This window comes from Mirounga leonina, unplaced genomic scaffold (assembly GCF_011800145.1).
Source record: "Mirounga leonina isolate KUSES-001 unplaced genomic scaffold, KU_Mleo_1.0 Mir_175, whole genome shotgun sequence".
NCBI classification, from domain to species: Eukaryota; Metazoa; Chordata; class Mammalia; order Carnivora; family Phocidae; genus Mirounga; species Mirounga leonina.
The window spans coordinates 31,758,114-31,779,455 of NW_023270453.1; the positions used below are offsets into that span (position 1 = coordinate 31,758,114).

Genomic DNA, 21,342 nt, shown 5'->3' on the forward strand with positions numbered 1-21,342 from the left:
GGTAGCCCTGGGCTTCCTAACAGCATGGCAGCTGAGTTCCGAGAGCTGACATCCCAAGAAAGCAAGCAGAGTTGCCTGGCATTTTGTGATGTGGCTATGGAACTCAGAGAGCGTCACTTTTACCTGATTCTATTGGCAGGAGCAATCACAAAGATCTGTGAGGGTTCAGCAGTAGGGAAATCAACACAAGATACCCCGCTAGATGGGAGAAGTGCCAACATTGTATTATAAAAAGAGCAAATGGACTGGGGAGATACTGTAGTGACCATCTTTAGAAAATGTAACCCACCACAGATGATAAGAGTGAAGAGTAAAATGAAACACATTAGTTGAAAGTGCCCACATTATGTGTGTGTACTCGCAACTGAACACTTTCATTGCAATGTAATTCATGGCTAGTGGTTGTGAACACTTTCATTGCAACATAATTCATGTCTAGTGCCATAAGGGAAGGCAGGGTAAAAAGAAAGAACTCTTCCCCATATATTTGCTGCTCCAGCTGCTCTATAAACTATACAATGCTTTTCCATCATTCTTTACCTTTTTCTTACTGTTTCTTCTGACAGGAATGATCTCCCAATGGAGAGCTGCCAGGTTCTAAGAAGCCTACCCTCAATCCTCCAGACAGAATTAAGTCTCTATGAATTTCCTCATCTCGGTTTCAACAACTATGCTTTTCTTTTTGGAAGCCCTCTCTTTGGTTCTTTTTGCATAAATACCTGTTCTTATTTCATGTGTACAATATCCTTCTTCTCTTTGAGAATATTAATTACACTTATTTTAAAGTCCTGACCTCATGGTTCTATTGGTTCTATATCCTTGGATTTACATCATTCTACTTTTTGAGATTATCTTTTCTATTTCATAGTGTTGGTATTTCCGTGGGTTTGGCGAGTCTGGATTGGGTACTCATCTTTGTGGTTGAGATTCCTTGTTAGATTGTCTACTGGGTTTTTTAGTACTGTCTTCCTGGGGGGAGGGCTGGGCAGGGACTGTGGGTACTTGCAGTTCCTTCGCCACATCCATGCTCCAGAGGGGGTGAGGGAATAGGAGGGGGTGTATCACTCAATGGGATGCTTAGGCACATGGTCTTCTGGGTGGCAGTGATTCTTCCTGAGCACCCCCATCTACTTTGGGTATTGCTCTGTCTGTCCAACCTAAGATTTCTTAATCATGGTGGTTGCCTCACTAAACTGAGAAACCCAAGGGTTTGGGGAAAGGCAGGATGGCTTGGGTTCTACTTCCCTAGCAACTTCCATTGCAGCACAAAACTAATAACTTGTCAGCGTCCTCAGCTCCTCCTGTTTCCATTACCTCTGGGATGTTTGAACCCATCTTCTGCAGCCGTGTTCTCTGGTTTGGATCCTGCCCCTTGGATTCGTTTTTTAATCTAATCCCATTTTGGCCCCGCATTTCAGAGATTCCTCACAGTTTCTGCTCTGCCAGCAGAACTTTTTGTTGCTAAGCAGGGTAATGTCTTTACATATTTTTTAAAAAAATATTTAAATTTACTTTATAATTTATATACAGCAAAATTGATTCTTTTTGGTGAACAGTTCTGTGAATTTTGACAAATGTGTGGAGTCATGTCATTATTACCACAATCAAGACCCATGATGGCTCCATCCTCCTACCTCACCTCCAGATTCCTTGGGCTGTCCCTTTGCAGCCAACTCCTCATCTCACAACCACAGACCTGTTTTCTGTCCCCACAGTTCTGCCTTTTCTAAAATGTTATATACGTGGAATCATATAGTATCTGGCATTTTGAGTCTGCCTTCTTTCACTTAGCATAATGTGCATATTAAAAAATCTCTTCCTCTGTCCTTCTCAGTGCTATTCCATTGCATGGATGTAGCTTATTTATCAGTTTCACCAACTGAAGGACATTTGGTTTGTTCTGAGTTTGGAGCGATTATGAATGAATCCACTTTAAACATCACACAGGTTTTTGTGTGCACATAGTTTTCATTTCTTTTGATTAAATACTTGGGAGTGGGATTGTAGAGTCTGATTCTCAGTATATGTTTAACTTTTAAAAGAAACTGCTATACCTCTTTTTCTAAAGGGGTTGTAACATTTTGCATTCCTAGGAGCAGCACGTGAGAGTTTCAGTTGCTTCACATCCTCCCCAGGATTTGGCATTGTCAGACTTTTAATTTTTCTTCTGTTTTTGCTATTCTTCTAGATAGGTAGCGATATCTCACTGTGGTTTCCTTTTGCAATTTTAAGGGGTTTTTTTGTTTTGTTTTGTTTTGTTTTGTTTAGATCTTGATAATCCTTTTTAGGAATTTGGTATAGGATGGGTTACTATAAGGTAATTTTTATCTCGAAACAGAGATTGTCTCAGATCATTGCAGGTACTTGTAATGTTACGTGTGTTACAGGGAAGTCATTTACCTGTCTGTCCCTGCCCCCCGGCCCCCGGTTGGACTGTGATCTTTTCAAAGGCAGCAGTAGGCCTTATCTATTCCTCTTTCCCCCATACCCAGAAAGATGCCTGGCCTAGGATCGGCACATGGTGATTATTTGATAAGTGGGTTATTCATTGGATGAATTTGCTCAACCTGCAATTAGAAAGGATTTGGTTTAATCAACAATCACCACTTGGGAGCATTCTCAGAGGATAAAAATGGTTAGGTTGTTTTTACTGGGCCTTGAATGTCTTTAAAATGTGGAAATATTATGGGGAGAAAGATTTAACATTACAGATTCTTACATGTGCCAAATATTAAGGTCAGTGCTTTCCAGACGTATCTCGTTTTATCCTATTCTGGACTCTGTCATAGCTCATCAGCTAGTATGGAGAAAGAAGCATTGGTTTTGGATGAAGCTGACTATGTCTGTTTGTGACCTTGAATACATGGTTCAGAGCCTCTTTTTGCCTCATTTTTCTCATCTGCAAATTGTGCACAACAACGCCTAGCTTACAAAATTGGCCTCGGGTATAATGAAGGATGTATGGGTAAAGCACTTGGCACGTGCATTTGATTTTCAAATTTTGGCAAAGAATGCATAACATCAAATTTACTATCTTAACCATTTCTAAGTGTACAATTCAGTCACATTGAGTATATTAACATTGTTGTGCGACCGATTTCCAGAACTTCTTCATCTTGCAAAATTGAAACTCTCTACCCATTAAACATCAGCTCCCCATTCCTGTCCCCCATCCCCACCCCAGCCCCTGGCAGCCACCTCCCCCATTTCATACGCAGTAAACCAGAGGCACCAGAGCTCCCTCGATTTTCTTAAGACCTCATAGCTGATACATTATGGCTGGAGCAGGATTTGAACCCGTGTCTCCTGTCTCTAAATGACCTATTCTCTCTCCATAACCTCACTTGGCTCTCACATGTTCCTCAAGAGAGGGGATGGCGTCCTAAATCACAGGGGAAGTTATTTAGGGAATGTTGGGAGATATGGAAAATGGGGAGAGACATGCTCGTATCTATCACTGTGAACTTCAGCCATCCTCTATGTGAAAAGCCCTTAAAAATGGACTCTCAAAGCTAAGTGGGGGAGATTTGCACCCCAGTTCAAGTGGGCTCTTTGGGAGACAAAGTGTATGGGTGATAGGAAATCAGTGAGTACTGTCCTCCATGCATTCATTCTGTGAAGCTTCAACCAAAGCAGGAGCTAAAGGTCTTTTTGGTATACACTGAAAATTTCCTTAAGCACCAGGTCGCCTGCTGTCTGCGAGTCCTCCAACCCCTGTGTAGAATCATTTCTACTCGAGACTTGGTATAGGATATATTGCAGCCTCCATCCATGCGGTATCTGCGTTGTGTTACCACCTGAAGGATACATACCCAAGCAGCGTAGCATCCCTGGTGTTTGGTTAAGCTGAGCCCAGCTCCCTCATTTGTTTTATTGCTCTGCTTTTCTGTTGTCGTTTGCTGTCCCAGGCATCAAATTGTCCATAAACAAAATACTTAGCCAGGGCACATACAGTCCAAAAAGAAAAAAACAAGTTTCAGAGCAACAAAAATGGCTGTTGCTAAGCCAACCCATTTAATGCATTTTTTTCTTAGCGAAAAAGCTGACTTTTACGTAAAGCTCCTTGCATATTGCCTGTCACATAGCAGGTGCCTGAAAAAAATGGTCTTTTTTTTTTTTTTCCACATCCTCTCCTGTGTTAGTTAAAATTCAGTTCCATGGAGGAAGCTCTGGGAACTGGGAACGGAGGGGTGGAGGAGATTGAACATATTCCCTGACCTCAGCGGTATGGGAAAACAAGCATTGGGAATAAATAGAAGTATTTCTATGGCTAAAGAAGCAAATTGAATCCTGTCCCTCTCGAATTGATACACTGAAATCCTAATGCTCAGTGCCTCAGAATGTGACCTTATTTGGGGATAGGGTTGTTGCAGATATAAATTAGTTAAGTGGAGGTCACACTAGAGTAGGGTGGGCCCCAATCCAGTATAACCAATGTCCTTATAAAAAAGGGGAATTTAGACACAGACATGCTCGTAAAGAGAACACCATGTGAGGATGGAGGCAGATATTGGGGTGATCCTTCCACCAGCTCAGGAATGCCAAAGATTGGCAGCAAACCACCAGAGGCTAGGAGAGAGGCATGGAACACATTTTCCCTCACCACCTTAGAAGGAACCGACTCTACCAACACCTTGATCTTAGCCTTCCAGCCCCCAGAACGGTAAAATGATACATTTCTGTTATTAAAAGCCCCCCTCTGTGGTTATGGCAGCCCTAGCAGATGAATACAGAGAGGTGCAGAAGTATTTAGGAGAGGAGAGGGTGAGGAAGGTCCCCTGGAGGGTATGATGTATAAGCTGACCCTAGAAAGATGATTCAGAGTCAGCTTGGGAAAGATGTAGGGGAAAAAGGAGAGCATTTTGCAGAAGAAAATAGTATTTTTACCTATGGCTAATTGTTACTTTCCAACTTATTCTATATCTAGTTTCTAATCCACATAACACATTTGGACTGAAAATAATGAAGGCCAAGAGGACAGGCTGCTGCTTACCATGCAGCTAATAAAGGACTAACCATGATGGAGGGGAAAAGAAAAATGCCAAGTCGATGGAATTGGGGGGAAGGGGGTGCAAGGGAAGGAGAAGAGGGCAAGGGGCAGGAAAGAAGCTTTCAGGCCACACTGGGCTATCAAGGGAGGGGGCATCCAAGCAGTGGTAGATGAGCTCATGACCTTGACTTTGGGGAAATGGCCTCTGTGCAAATAAGACAGCCTTCGGTATTTATAATGATGCTGCTGAGCCTTTGGTGGTGAGTTAACCCACCTTGGAGATGTCTCGTTTCAGAAGTGATACCAATAAATGGGCGTTTCTTGAACATGCTCACGATGCTTCTTCCAATTAAAATCATCCTCTGTTACTGTCTTTGATAATCTCTCTTTCTCAGAATGCAGATGAAGAAGCTCTCCTACCTTCTAAAACTGGGTGAGGTACTGTGTCCCTTGGGCCGTCACAGGACTCTGTGTTTTGCTGTATCACGGCATTAACTATGCTGGTCTTAAGGGTTCTCCACATCCCCGGTGTGACTCTTAGTCGGCTTCCTATCCTAGATTATCATCTCCTTGGGGCGCAACCTGAGACTTGAAATGAATCCCTTGCCGCCCCCCCCCCGCCGCTGCCCCTGCCCAGAGCCTGCATAAAAACTGGCCAGAAGTGAACATTAAATAAATATTTAACAACTCCAGTTTTAAAATATTCCCATCCTAAATGGTCAAAATAAAAAAAAATGTTTTGCATGCTTAGAGATATAAACCCATGGGTAACACAAATGCCTCATTTACCAAAGGTTTTACAGTGATATATTTGCATTTTTTCCTCCATTGCAAATCCTTGCTGGTCCCTCTGCCACCAAGATTCAATAAGATGGATTTAATTCTCTTTCTACATAAACCTTTTCTGGTGAGAGCCTAGCCTGCTATGTTCTCTTTTTGACAAATTCAGGGTAATTTTGAGTTGGATTTGATTTGATTTTTTTTTTTTTTTTTTTTTTGCTTGCTTGTGGCCAGAGAAAAAATCTACATGGTGTTTCAAACTATAATTTTCAGGTTTTCTCTTTCAAAGGATACTGGGCACAAAGGTTTGGAAAGGATAGAAAGGAACACAGAGCTAAAAGCCAGAGCTTTGCTATGATTTCTGAACATGTATTCTCTTTTTTGTTGTCGTTGAGAATTACCAGTGCTACGGGCCCCTGCAGGAACATCTCCTCCCTATTCTCTCTCATTTGTCCTGTTCTGAGACAACTGAATGATCTGGAATATGTCCAAGAATCCCGAGTCCAGAGAGGGCCTTATGGAAACCTCCCACTCTCTTTTCATGGCCACCCCATCGTGTCATCTTTGCTTCCTGGACAATTGGAGGCAATAAAGCTTTGGCTATAATGTCTCGGATGGTTACTCTGTTTCGGGCGGGATGCTAAGCACTGTGTACATGCTCCAAATCTCATAGCACACCTCCGCGCCCCTGCCCCCCCGAGGAAGCTGCTATGTCCCCATTTTAGAGCTGAAGACTGAGGCTCAGGCAGGTGTGATCACTGATATACCCCAAGATGTTATTGGTAAAGAGAAGAGCCAGAATTTGAATCCAGAACTGAGTCAAAATTCCATTCTTTCTTCATTATGTCATGGCAGATGCCACAAGCAGCTCTGGGACCACTCTGTGGCCGCGAAGCTGCGCCATCAGGCACAGAGAGTATGTTGGGGAGAGCGGGGATGAAGGAGAAACCTGGGCAGGACCAACATGGCCTTGCCATCCGGGCAACTTCCTGGGTGTTGAAAAAACATTGGGAAAATTTTTTGAGTTCCTCTAATTAGTAGGTGGTGCAAGAGCTAAGACTTGTCCACCAAGCAGAATGTCTGGCACACCGCAGATGCTCAAATATATGAGGAAGAATGGATGGGTGAGCAAGATGGAGAGGTAGAGCACAGGTGCGTTCCACAAGGCAGTAAGGGATTCTCAGGACGGGGGCCGGGGGGAGGCCTGCTCGTTCCCTCGGTTATAACAATAAGTTCTATTCTCTGGATGAAAAAGGAAACAAAAAGACATAGATCTGGCCAATGGTTTACTGGTCTGAGTGGGAAATTTTATAAGAAGGAAGATACTCAAGACGGAAGAGTCTCTCTTCATAGAGGAGGCTCAATGCTGAGCCTCCAGTTTCTTCCTGTCCTTGCTAGAGGCAGCTTAATTTAGTGGAGGAAGCACCTGTTTTGCCATCAGACAAATCTGGGATCAAATCCTGACAGTTACTAACGTGTGTGACTTTGGGCAAGCACCTCAACCTCTCTGGGCTTCGGTTTCCTTATATGTAAATTAGGACTGTAATACTTAGAGAAATAGGTGTTTTTTTGTTTTTTGTTTTTTTGTTTTTAAATATGGTTAATGTGGTTTTCTATTTGGCCTTTCTGAGTTTGTGACTTTTGTCTGAGTTGGCCCATGCTAAACCATCTGCTTGGGAGAGAAAGGAGAATAGAATAAAGTGAAAGGAAACACTCCATGCCACCGTGTGCAACCCACTGCCCAACAATGAGAGGTTCTGTAGCAGGATTCCTGTAGCAGGATTCCTTGGTATGTGGTATATGAGGGTCCTTGAGGAAGATCAACTAGGCAATCTGGTAGTCAGGTCATACCACTTCGTGTCTTAACTGGCTCAGCTACCCCCTGACAGCTCAGAGCTTCTTCACTTTGAGTTCCTCCCAGAGTTCCAAACACGGGAGTGAGATGAGAGATCCCTGCCCTCAGCATTTCCCTCACCCATCATTCTCCCCAGTCAAAGAGGGAAAGTCAAATGACATTCCTTCATCTCTCTCTCTCTTTCCTTGTCATTTTCTCATTTCCCTAGAATCAGAGGAGGATGGCTTCCCGTCCTTTTGCTTCCCTGGTCCACCCTTGACAAAAACTCTGTGGTCTTGCCTACCAAGTCCAGTCCTCAGTATGCTAAAGAATGGAGAGAAAGGTATGGTGGGGGGGTCCTCAAAAAGTTAAAAATAGAACTACCTGTGATCCAGTAGTCGCACTATTGGGTATTTAAAAGGGATACACTAATTCGAAGGGATTCATGCACCCTGATGTTTATAGTAGCATTATCTACAACAGCCGAATTATGGAAGCAGTCCAAGTGTCCATTGTTAGACGAATGGATAAAGAAGATGTGGTATATATATACACAATGGAAGATTACTCAGCCATTAAAGAGAATGAAACCTTGCCATTTGCAACATGGATGGAACTGGAGAGTATAATGCTAAGTGAAATAAGTCAGTCAGAGAAAGACAAATACCATGATTTCACTTACATGTGGAATTTAAGAAACAACTCCCCCCAAAAAAAAACAACTCCCCCCAAAAAAAGACCAAAGGAAAAAAGAGAGACAAATCAAGAAACAGACTCTTCACTATAAAGAACACACTGATGGTTATCAGAGGGGAGGTGGGTGGGGGGATAGGTGAAATAGGTGATGGGGAATAAGGAGTGCACTTGTGATGAGCATTGGGTGATATGTTGAATGATATGAATGAATTGGGAATTGTTGAATCACTATATTGTACACCTGAAACTAATATAACACTATGTTAACCATACTGGAATTTAAAATTAAATTAAATTTTAAAAATTAAAAAAAAAAAGTAGAAAGGAATTAAAAAAAAAAAACTTTCCAAAGTCAGTCATGTGACTTAAAATTGTATTATTGTCTGGCTGCAAAATAATTTTTTGAATGCCAGAAATTTGAATTTAACTCCCTTAGAGCCAATAAGGAAATGGCCAAGAGCGCAAATTCTAGAGTCAGAAGGCTAGATCCAAAGTATAGCTCTGCTATATGCAAGTGGTGTAAGTTTGGGCAAGTTACAAAGCCTCTGTGCCTTGATTTCCTCCTCTGCAAAATGGGGTTAATAATAGTATCTCATAGAGATTCTTGGAATGATTGGATTAGTTCATATACAGAATAGTGCCTGGTACCTAATAACATCTCTTTGTGTATTATGTATATAAGTGTGTCTTCACCATCTTCATCATTGACTAATTAATATTATCATCATTTTTCTTTGTGTTCCTTCTATAATAAATCCTAATTCCCGAGCCTTACCCAGACATGTGAATGTCATGCCCATCACATATGTAGGAAGACAGAAGAGAAAAACACATTAATAATTTGAAAAATCCATTGTCCTTCAGACTGTGTCCTAGTTGATAAAGTTGTTTCCCGTGGGGATCTGGGGTAATAATTCTGATATTGATAGACACGTATACTGGACTTAACAGCTGAGTCAATGGATAGTGGATATTGGGAGCCATGTTTCTTATTGTTGGAGTAAGAGCTTACAAATAAGCAAGAGGAGGAGCCTAGAATGATCCATGTGATTAGAGTTAGAGATAGCAGGATGAACTCCTATTTAGCTTAAGGTAGATACAGATGGTTGCATATATAAATATTTGTAGACACCTGTACATATGAGTTAGTACACACACATAGATTTTCTTACTCTGTCAGCAGAGAGAGACCAGAAGCAATGAGCACACCCAGCACCCAGATCTTAGTTGCTAACACAGTTCTACAATAAAAAGAACCAAGGCTCCTTGGAGAGATGGCTGATTCTACCACTGGACAGGGAATATACAAGATGAACCTAGAGCATCTTGTATCACTAGAGAGCAAGGAAGCTCTAAAAAAACGGGCCATAGGAGCCAACTGAAAGAGTTTCCAATGGCCAAGCCTGGAACAATTTGAGCAAAAAACAAAATAAAACAGTATTGGTTTAGAACCCAAAGTAATAAAATACGTGTCTATGTGTCCACACTGATAAAAATAAATGGTTGAATAATTAAGTGGAGATAAAGAGACAAATCTCTTATGAAGAAGAATTCTAAATAATTTACATAGAAACTATACTCAGAGAGGTGGAACATAACTCATCGATCTTTAAGTATGGGTTATGCAGAGTGGCTTAAAGAGTATGGCATGGAAAGACAAAAAATAATAGAATACCTTTACAGTGGAGAAACTTGACACACACTATCTCAGGCAGGTGATGAAGGTTAACATCAATAGTGATAAAGCATCATAGTATGTATCCTTGATGGGTGCTGATGAGAATGTCACTTTACAGTTCTCGTCACCCAAACCCATAACCTCAGTCTAGTCAAGAGAAAAACATCAGACAAATTCCACTCAAGGGCCATTCTACACAATACCTGGCTGGCAGTCCTCGAAACTGTCAAAATCATTAAAAACAACAGAAGTCTAAGAAACTAATGGCCAAGAGATACCTAAGGAAAGGTGATGACTACATTTAATGTGGTAATTGGATGAGATTCTGGAACAGGAAAAGGACATTAGGTCAAAGCTGAGGAAACCTGAATAAAGTGTGGACTTCTGTTAATAGTAATTTTCAAAGTGGTTCATTATTTGTAACAAATGTACTGTACAACACAAGATGTTAGTAACGGGAACTGGGTCTGGGGTATATATGGGAACTCTCGGCACCATTTTTTTTTTTTTAAGATTTATTTATTTACTTTAGGGAGAGAGAGAGAGCGCATGGTGGGGAGGGGCAGAGAGAGATAAAATCTCAATTAGACTCCGCGATGAGCACGGAGACCATCATGGGGCTCGATCTCACAATCCTGAGGTCATGGCCTGAGCTGAAACCAAGAGTCCAATGCCTAACTGTCTGCATCACCCAGGCACCCCTCTTGGTGCCATCTTTGCAGTATTTTTATAAATCTAAAATTGTTCTACAATGAAAACCTTATTTTAAAAGATATATTGTCTATAGATCTCTACCTCATAGGGTTGATGTAGGAATTAAAGGAGATATAGTGCATGAGAAATTCCTTGCCAAGTGCCTGCACATAATGTACACTCCACAAAACAACACCGTTTTGACCATATTGTGCCTTTCTGCGCTGTTCTTCCTGTGATGTGCCTTGAAAGACTGGCTATTGTTGCTTTTCTTCCAAGATGAGCCAAATTGGTCCAGTTTCTGATAGTTGTTATTTGTCTCTTCTACACTGAGAAGCCCACAGCATCCTCCCAGTGTTTGCAACTGAGCATTTTCACCTTAGCTGACCCTATCTGAATTGCATTTATTTTATTTCTATTTAGTGACTAAGGTATACCACATATAATGGTACTTACACAGCAGTTACCTGGGGTAAGTTAGCCAGATGCTTCCAATTAGAGTAGCTCTATCTCACCCTTCTTTGAAAATGAGTGTTAAATGCATAAGACCCCCTCTTTTGTCTTAGGAAGGCGAGCACAGGGACATCATCAACTTCTTGTTTGTTGACTGAGGCTCTTGATGGAAAACAGCATCCCAGAACAGCAAGTCCGTGTTAGTTATTTCTAAGAGTCAGAATGAGTTGCAAAATTATAATGAGGCAGGGAAATTTTTTCTTGTGGTATTGGGTAGGAAGTACCTTTCTACAGAGGTGAGGTGGGAAAGATATCTCTGGCCAAAATGTGTCTACAAGAGAAACTATCCTGCTGAGAGCAAGACATTGTTGGTCCAACTGGATTCCTTCTATGGCCATGACTATGTAAATTAAATGATATAGATAGATAGATAATATATATACACGTGTACACATACATACATATATACATACAAATACATATGCATATATACATATACCTAAATATTCTCTTTCTCTCTTACTTTTCTTCTCGCCTCTATTGGCAAGGACAGATCTTACCCAGTCTTTGCTCTTCCCTCACCCTATTTTGCTTGGTTGCCAAGCTGGGCTGACTTCCCATCTACACTTTGGTTTCTCCTCCTTAGCTGGATATATTTGTACAAAACTCACAGATAATCTGGGTTGCCAGGTCTGCTCCATCTTCTCATTCAGTGAAATGAAAATAACATTTAAAACACCCAGTCACAAATGTCTGTTTAATAATTCTTGATTGCTGCCCTGAGATTGGATGTCCATATTTGTGAATATTTGATGCCTGGAAACGAGCACAAAATGGCTGTCTAAAATGGCTGGAAATTTGCTTCCTGTGGCTCTGCATGTGATAGCAGGAATGTGACTTTAGGGCAGCCCCATCTCTTCTTTTGTGAGGGATTCATTTGGTGGGCCATCTTGGTCAGGCCCACTTACATTAAGGAACTACTCACTGCCCTTGAGGTAGCTCAAGACTTGGGAGAAATCATCCAGAAGAAAATACTTTATAATAGCATATTAAATATTCTGTTGAATAATATAAAAGACTGTTCCAAGTGATGAGGAACATCTCTACAGATTTTTTATTTTCTTTAATTAAGTGTTTAGCATTTCCCCTGGCAGGCCTGGAAACAAAATTTGAGCCTAGTGGGTGGGATCTAGGATTGAGGGAGCAAGGAGTTGGGAGAAAGGGTGGGCTTGGGAGAGGTCAGCTCTTTAACTAGACAGGCTCATGGTTGGGATCTACTTCCAGGAGTGAAAAAACACGACTTGCCATGAAGACATTAGTAAATTAGCTTATGAATGTCTTTGGGCATTCCCAATCTACTACTGAGGCCATTTGAAATTTCTACTTAATCTCTGTAGAATACCCAGAAGCAATGCCTTTGCCATCTTGACACAACCCCCAGGCCTTTCTTTATAGCCACCTGGGCAACCTCCCTTCTGGTCAGCTTCACTTCCCAGAGGGAATCCATGTGACAACTACACTAGTCCAAACTCTACATTGCAAGGGACAGTAACCCCAGAGCATACTAACTTAGTAGAAAGGGGCTTTCCTATCTTCTCAGCTTTCCTCCTGTTGTCCTTATTCCTTCCCAATAAAAAAAATAAAAACTTCTTTTTCAAAAAAGTTTGAACCTACCATGTGAACCTACACATGGTAGGTTCAAACTCACTTGAATCCATGACCTCCTGGCTCCTTACTTCCAAGGTTCCAGAGAGAAAAACTCAGGGAAGCATTCTGATTGGTGCAGCCTAGATCGCATGCTTGCTTCCGGCTCAGTCACTATGAGAAGGAGGCATCGTGATTTGCCCAATTTGGATCACACGCTCATTTCTTAGGGTCCATGCTTCAGCAAAAGCTGTACCTTATGCAACACCTCTTCCATGATTTCATTAAGCTTGGGCCTTCCCAGCCCTTCACTGAATCTCAGCCAAAAAGCTATCATGGCAGAAGGATACACCTACTTCCTCACATGCTGGCCAGAGGCTGGGATACGTGGCATATGTTTGCTGACCTTCCCATTACGCAGTTGGTCTTGTGTGCATGTGCAGTGATAAAAAGTGCTCTTCTTGGGCGCCTGGGTGGCTCAGTTGGTTAAGCGAGCCTTCGGCTCAGGTCATGAGCCTGGAGTCCCGGGATCGAGTCCCACATCGGGCTCCCTGCTCATCAGGGAGTCTGCCTCTCTCTCTGACCCTACCCCCTCTCATGCTCTCTATCTCATTCTCTCTCTCAAATAAATAAATAAAATCTTAAAAAAAAAAAAGTGCTCTTTTTTTTTTTAAGATTTTATTTATTTATTTGACAGCGAAAGAGACCGTGAGAGAGGGGACACAAGCAGGGGGAGCGGGAGAGGGAGAAGCAGGCTTCCCGCTGAGCAGGGAGCCTGATGCAGGGCTCGATCCCAGGACCTTGGGATCATGACCTGAGCCGAAGGCAGACGCTTAACCGACTGAGCCACCCAGGCACCCCTAAAAAGTGCTCTTCTTATCTCTGTGTCTCAGCTGTGGTCTCCCTGCCTCTTCCCATTTGGGTGTATTGGTTTCTAAAGCCAAACATATTCCGTATATGTCATGGGTTGAATTGTCTAGAAGCAGCCCTTGAGAGATGGGTTCAGGTGTATGAGACTCTGAGGGAGTGCTACAGACACACAGACAGACGCATGCACATGCCCCTCTCAGGTTGTGAGGGTAACAAAATAGGAAAGATAAAGGAGACACTCAAAGATGGGGTCTCAGTCTCAGATAAAGTCTGGACCAGGGGTAGTTAAATTATGGCCCTTGGACCAAATCTAGCAGCCACCTGTTTTTATAAATAAAGTTTTATTGGTACACAGCCACACCCATTCATTGACATCATGTCTGTGCTTTCTTGCTACAAGGGCAGAGTTGAGTATTTGTAACAAGTCTGCGTGGCCCATAAAGACTGAACTATTTATAGTCTGGCCCTTTAGGAAAGAAGGTTGCTTGTTCCGATCCCTGGGAGCTCTGGAGCATCCACTGCTTCATAAAGCCGTCCCTACTTTGAGGCAGAGGGCTGGTCTGCATGTCCTAGTGTCAGCGAGGCCCTGGTTGCCGACCACCGCCGGTGTTGAGGGTGAGGTGCACGAAGCACACTAAACCCAGGGCAGTGGTTCCTGAGAATAACTTCCTGGGTGTGAGGGGCAGCTGTGAGCTGTGTGCAGCCAAAACAGCAGCCGGGAAATGGGCACACATGCCAGGGAAAGGCGATCTTCCAAGGCAGCACAAGCATCCACTGCCATGTTTATCTGGATCTGTACATGCACTTCCTGAAGCTGGGGAGAACCTGTATTTCCTGCCTGAAGCTGAACCATAATCACCTCATCTGGACTCCACCTCGTCTCACTCTTCCCTTCACTCTGTCCATCCCACTGCTCTCAGGGTGAAGGGGAAAGCCTTCACAAGGCCTCCTGGGCCCCGCCGGCCTGTCCAGCCCCACCCCCTTCCACTTCGCTCACACTCTGTTCTGCACCACCTGTGCCTCAAGGGAAGGGTGCGGCATCCTGCATTGCTGAAAACACTGCCTCCCCTCCAATTTCAGGGCTTCTGGCCATGCCCTTCCCTCTGCCCTGAACACCCTCCCCAGCGCCCTCCACCTTCACCCACACATAACCGCATCTAGACTTCTGGATCTCAGCTCAGATAATATTCCCTCCAAGCAGACTTCTTGAACCTCTCTCCCCATGAACCCCATTCCCTCTAAGTAGCCAATACTTGGTTCGTGTGCCTTTGCATATTTTTTTCCTGTCTTTGCAAATCGCACCACTCAAGCAACATGCATAGATTTTCTTTTCTTTAACAAAGATGCTATATTATATGCATTACTTTCACATTTGCTTTTTCTCCCTTAACAATATAACCCAAAAGAAACTATCCAGGTTGACTTGTATAGAGTTAACTCATTTAAAAATATATATATATTTATTTATTTGAGACAAAGAGAGAGAGAGAGAGAGAGGAGGAGGGGAGGGAGAGAGAGAGAAGCAGACTCCCTGCTGAGCATGGAGCCTGAGGTGGGGCTCAATCCCAAGACCCTGAGACCATGACCTGAGCCGAAATCAAGAATCGGCAGCTCAACTGACTGAGCCACCCAGGCACCCCTAGGGTTAATTCATTTTTAAACACATTTTTTCCTAACAGCTCCATGATACGTACACATTGTGTAGTATGGATGTACAATAATTTATTTAAGAATTACCATCTGTAGGAATTCAGGTTGTTTCTGTGCGTGTGCATTTTTGTCACTTTACAGACAACGGTGTAAAGAACATCTCTGAACAAACATCCATGAATTCTGATGCTGTTTCTGTAGGCTTAATCCCCAGAAGTGGTATTATTTGGTCAAAGTATACCTTCACTTTATGTTTCCAGACACACTGCCATGGTCCTTTCTGCAAATATGGCAAATTGGGCTCCCATGTGAGGTTATGAGACTGGCCAGTTTCCCACATCTTTGCCAGTATGGTGTCCTTTCCATACTTGTAATGTTTGCCCATCTCTTGGCAAAGGAATGGCTTCTCCTTGTTGTTCTGACTTGCATTTCCATGACTATGATTGAAGTTAATCATCTATTATATATACATATATATATATTACCCATCCGACTTCAGCTGCTTTCCAGGGAGGATCCTGGAGCCGCTTGTTCTGATGTGTCTGTTGCTCTCCTCTCGTGTCCCCAGAGGGTGGGCAGATTGGGACCCAGCGATGGTGGGCATGGGTAGAAGGTCCTGCTCCACCTGTGACCATGTCCTGCTATCTCCTCCCTTGCAGACACGACCCAGATGAACAACGCAGTGCCCACCTCCCCTTTGCTCCAGCAGATGGGCCATCCACATTCGTACCCTAGCCTGGGCCAGATCTCCAACCCCTATGAACAGCAGCTGCCGGGCAAAGAGCTCAACAAGTACGCCTCCTTGAAGGCAGTCGGTGAGTGCTGTTCTGTTTCTCCTCTACTTTTCTGCACTTTTTTCTCGTTCCCTCTGTTTTTTTCTAGTCCTCTTGCTTTTTCTTCCTACTTCTCCTTTTCTTTCGCTTCTTCTTCTTTCTCAGAATCTGCGTCTCTCTCTGTCTCTGTCTTTCTCTCTTGGTCTCTTTCCTCTCTCTCTCTCTCTCTGTCCGTCTGCCTCACACATATTCTTGGTCTCTCTACCTGGGGCCCAGGTTGCTGGGAAGCAGAGCCCCTGGGCTGCTGCTTCTCTGACTGGATCGAGTCCTACCTTGCCACGTGGGGCAGGGTGGGTGAGTGAGGGACACATGTGGGGGCTGTTTCCCGGGGAGAAGGGCCTGGAGGCTCATTTGGATCCGACTGATAGCCCAGCCCCTTGGTCATCCACCATCTGCCCTCGTGAATCCTCAGGGAATCCAGGACACCCGGTGTCTGAATACCTTGCCCTGTAGTGGGTAACATCCATCACCCCCGTAGTCATCCCATCTTTGAGAAGTTGGTAAGTGCACGCCCCCATCTCAGGCAACTTCCACTCTTCAGGATGGGGCACGCTGCCTGGAGCTTGTGCTAACTGGGCTCTTATCAAAGTGCCAGACATTGCATTGGACCTTTTCATACATCCTGCCTTGCTTTCTCACAGGGATCCAAAGAGGAAGACACAGTTATTATCCCAGTTTTCAGATTAGGAGACCGAGAGTCAAGGGGGTCTAATTTCATTTGCCCCAAATCAAGCCGCCTGTAGGTTTTTATCACTCCAGAGCCTGCCTCTCACAGCCTAGCTCACACACGAGGGAGGGTGACAGTGACCCTGATGGTGGCCCAGGCTCCTGAACACATCGCTCATGCAAGAGTCCTACAGGGCGGAAGCCACAGCCATCGTGAAGTCAAACTTGGGGCAGACGCAAGACTCACAGGCCGCATGCTTGCTTTTGTTATCAGCTGCTTGTCTTCATGTCTTCCCTCGTCAGAGATGGGATGGGAGACACTTGCTGATCAATTCCAGCGTCAAATATCCTAATTCCATTACACACTGACACCAGAAACCAAAGCCCAGACACTGTCACCTGTCTGTGATGCTTGTGGGGACCCTGGTCTCCCAACATATAGAGGCACAAAACAGGCATCTTGATGCTCGGCAGAGGGCTATGCGTATAGTGGGAACTCGGTAAGCATTGGAACCACAAGGATCTTTAGGAATTCCTATTTCTTCCCCATCGCCTAGGACTTCCAGATGGAGTCACTCAAAGACAGGCAGACCAAATTTCTAATACGAGGGCACACAGGCTTTTCTAAATCCTAAGCCCCGCAAGGACTTACGTACCAGTTCCCACGTTTCGTGTTGAATTTCTACACCCAGCTCAGCCCTCACGTATACCCCATGACCACAGGCTCCCTCTGTTCCCTACTGCATGTTTGCACAGCATATGCATCCTAAGCGTGTCCAAATAGACTCAAATATTAGTAGGAAGAGCTGAGGGCTGTTGCCTAGGAGAGAGAGAGTCAGGGCGTCTGCACCGATGTAGCTGCAAAGTGTTCATACACTGTTTGGTGCCCCCTCCCCCACCCCCTTCCTGAGCTTTGCATTTAGGTGATAAATGGCGTCTGCTGGTTCTATTTGATTCTTCTTTTGGCATTAAAAAAAAATCAACCCAGACATCTTTTTCCTTTTGAACTGGTTACATTACCCTAAACAATTCATTTCTTCAGCTTAGGCCCAGTGTCTTGTCCCCCCTCAAAACTCCGTAGCTATTTGGGTAAATAATGGGATAGATATTCCCACAATGCTCCTTGATTTTCTCCAGGATTTATACAGGGATCCCGTGCATGGCAAATGTCTGCAGGGCATTGAGAATTAAATTTGCAGCACGAAAATATATCTTACCCTCCTTAAGTAACTGTTTCTTCCACAAAGCGAGAACTTCTGAAATGGTTGCTGAATGAATGAATGAGCTTGTCTTTGGCATGAATCAAAGAATAGCTTAGTTGTAAGGAAGCACCCCTAATCTTCTAGAAAACTCTGAAGGATCGTATTTAGAGAACCCTCCACAATCCTGGATATGGCTGATGTGCCCCTCTTCTTCTCTGAGTTGACAAACTTTATCTGAGTCACTGATGGTCTTGTGACTCCTAGTGAATGGAGATCCAGTGGGACTGCCTGACCCAATGGCTTACCCAGGTGTCCAGCATCTGCCTGCACAAATGAAATGCAAATCCCATAATAAATGTTCTTTGAAGGGTTCTTTATTAAGGCATAATTCACACCATGATGTGTGGTGGATGATGAAGTGCATTTCATTAGTGAAATCATTACCACCGGGGAGAGAAATTGTTTAAAAAATTGTTTGCTGTTGGAAGCTCTGCAGCCTCTGATAACCAGACTTATTTTCTAAAAATTTCTAGTAAATAAGGAGAGCCTTGGACAGCCTTTAGGGTTAACTGCCAAGTTCAAAAATACCCCTGGAAAATAAATTTCTCTTGGCGGCTTTAATATCCAGAACATCGGGTAGTTTGAGCCAGTCACTGAGACTCTCTGACCTCAACTTCTTCAAGTGAAAAATGAGAAATGAAAAGTGAGGAAATTTTAAAATAGAAAATGAAACAATACCACTCATTCTAGTTATTAGAATACCTGTGGGGGCCATTAAATATGTCCCATCCATTCATTGCCAACCCAGAGAGAAAAGGATGTGACTGTTGGTTTATTTTCTTTTATTTTAGTTGCTTATTGAAATCACATTCATGTTTAAAGAGAACTCTTTTCTCTCTACAGTTCAGGGATACAGCATGTGACTGCAGAATGGCCTCTGTTCCCAAGGGGTTCACTGCCCAATTATCAGTAAAAGATGAGCACACACTAAGGAAATGTCAGAAGCTAAACCTCTTCAGACTCTGTACAAGGAGGTGTGTTTCATTCATTCATTCACTCACTCATTCTTTAGACACTTAATCTGCTCTCCCTTGATTGTAGGTCCCGTTGAGGCATGAACCACATCTGTCCCATTCATCAATGCATCCCCAGAACCTCCTACCATGTTGGGGGACTTGATGAGTGCTCCCAATATGTATTTGTGTTTTGTTTTGTTTTTTTAAATTTTTAAAAAAAATTTTTTAAAGGTTTTATTTATTTATCTGACAGACAGTGAGAGAGGGAACACAAGCAGGGGGAGTGGGTGAGGGAGAAGCAGGCTTCCCGCTGAGCAGAGAGCCCGATGTGGGGCTCGATCCCAGGACCCTGGGATCATGACCTGAGCCGAAGGCCGACGCTTAACGACTGAGCCACCCAGGCGCCCCCCCCCCCATATGTATTTGTAAAATCAGTGAATAATAGTGTGTGTTGGGCACCACATCAAGTCAGGAGCATGAGATGATCAGCAAGATGGCAGAATGTAGCATGGCCTCTGAGTTTAAGACCTCGCTCAGACATTTATCAAATAATTTCAGAGATTACTTAACATCCTCAGGTCTCCGATTCTCCCTCTGTAAAATGAAGATAATAAAAATAGACAGCTAATCGTCTGTTGGGAATATTTAATGATGTAGTGCACAGAATGTGCTTAGCCTGACACACAGTCAATCCTCAGTAAATACTGCCACATACTTAAGTCTCCAGACCAGAGTTGTTTGTTGGCCATATTTTTCCTTGAATCTCCAAGGCAGACCAGTACCTTGATTAACATGCAATTGCTCAGCTGTCATTTTGAGGGGGGGAGAGTTTATCCCAGTTTAATGGGAAAGACATACAAGGAAGCTAACTCACACTGAGGATCTGATAAAACAAACAAGCAAGCAAGCAAACAGCGAAGGACTCTTCTGAGTTGTCCTAAGGACCCGCAGTCAGCCAGACCTCTTCACTGCCCCATCCATAGCCTGAACAATGAAGTTCCATGCCCAGACATATGGCTACTACAGTCTATCACAAAAAGCTTCAGTTTCATCCAACTGACTCTCCTTCCTAAGTCAGAAATGAGGATTTAAACATTTTAGACATATCGTCCACTAAAACTGAAGACAAGAAGTGTGTCTTGTGATAGACTGAGTTGAAATGTAACCTGAAAACTTAATTAAGCCTATGAGTTCCCTGGCTGGAGCCACCCGTGTGGTGGGTAGTTACGCTGTGAGAACCCATTTTATGGTTCTTCATAGGTCAATGTTGACAAGACAGAGGTGTTTGGGAAAATATCCTTAAGGCTTACCTGATGGCTTAGAGAGGGGTGGCTCCTGCCTCCAGAGCTGGAAAAAGCCCTTGCAAACAGAAAATCACCCACACGTTGGCATTTATCTCCTATTGGCCCCATGTCCAGTTTTTTTCTCTATGCAGCTAAAAGTTAAACTCCTGACCATGTGCCCTTCAGATGCCGCAGTACAACCCCGGCTACTCAATGAGAGAAAGAGACAGGGCATACCAGCATTATCAATAAAATGCCACAATGCCTTCATTTTTACATTAAAACTTTAATGAGAAAATACTTTTTCTGTTGCTATTTGACAGACAAGGGACTATTTTGCCAGAACCATGTTACCTTTTCCAATGGCCCTGTTTAAAACCACAGCAATAACGCACTTCAACATGGCAGGAACTCCCTCTTCCATCTTGCTGTAGGAATCACGTGTGAAAACCCTAAGTGATGCATGAGCGCCTCAGCCATGGATTGACTTCTACTAGTTTAACTTTGAGGGAGGTCTTGGTCCCATTCTTGCAGGTGGTGAAACTAAGGCTCAGTGTAGTTAAGCAGTTTTCCCAGAGTCACACTTCTGGTAAATGGTAGAGCCAAGAGTCATATTCAGGATTATCTGATTCAGAATCCTGTGTTCTTTCAGTGAAATAATTCTGTCTTCCAGAGAGCAATTTCTGGCATCAGGTGGTTGTAACCAGGTCAAAAAAAAAAAAAAAAAAAAAGGTTTGGGAGTACCATTCCCCCTTTTTTGGAGGGAGAACTTACTAAAATACTGTTTTTCTTTGTTTGAAGTTGCAAGTTTTCCCATGGTGCTGAGTATAATTGGTTTACTATAGATAAAATATAACTTACATGTGCTGAAATAATGCAGATCATGATTTTACAATAGTGTGATTGTTGAAATATACATACTCTAGGATAACCGACATCCCAGTAAGGATAAGAAATATTTCATCACCCAGAAAGTTCCCTCATGTCCCTTTCCTCTTAGTGCCTTAGATCCATCCCCTTTTACTAAGTGTTTGATTTTTCACCCAACAAATTT

The 21,342-nt window shown here is 43.3% G+C and overlaps 1 protein-coding gene across 1 annotated transcript in view; it reads left to right on the plus strand.

Annotated features, from left to right (window-relative positions):
* SHISA9 (shisa family member 9) overlaps positions 1-21,342 on the plus strand; it is a 287,505-nt gene that overhangs the window by 246,565 nt on the left and 19,598 nt on the right. The window contains exon 3 of the mRNA XM_035022300.1: positions 15,948-16,103. Within this exon, the coding sequence (XP_034878191.1) occupies positions 15,948-16,103 (156 nt within the window). The remainder of the gene's footprint in view (positions 1-15,947; positions 16,104-21,342) is intronic.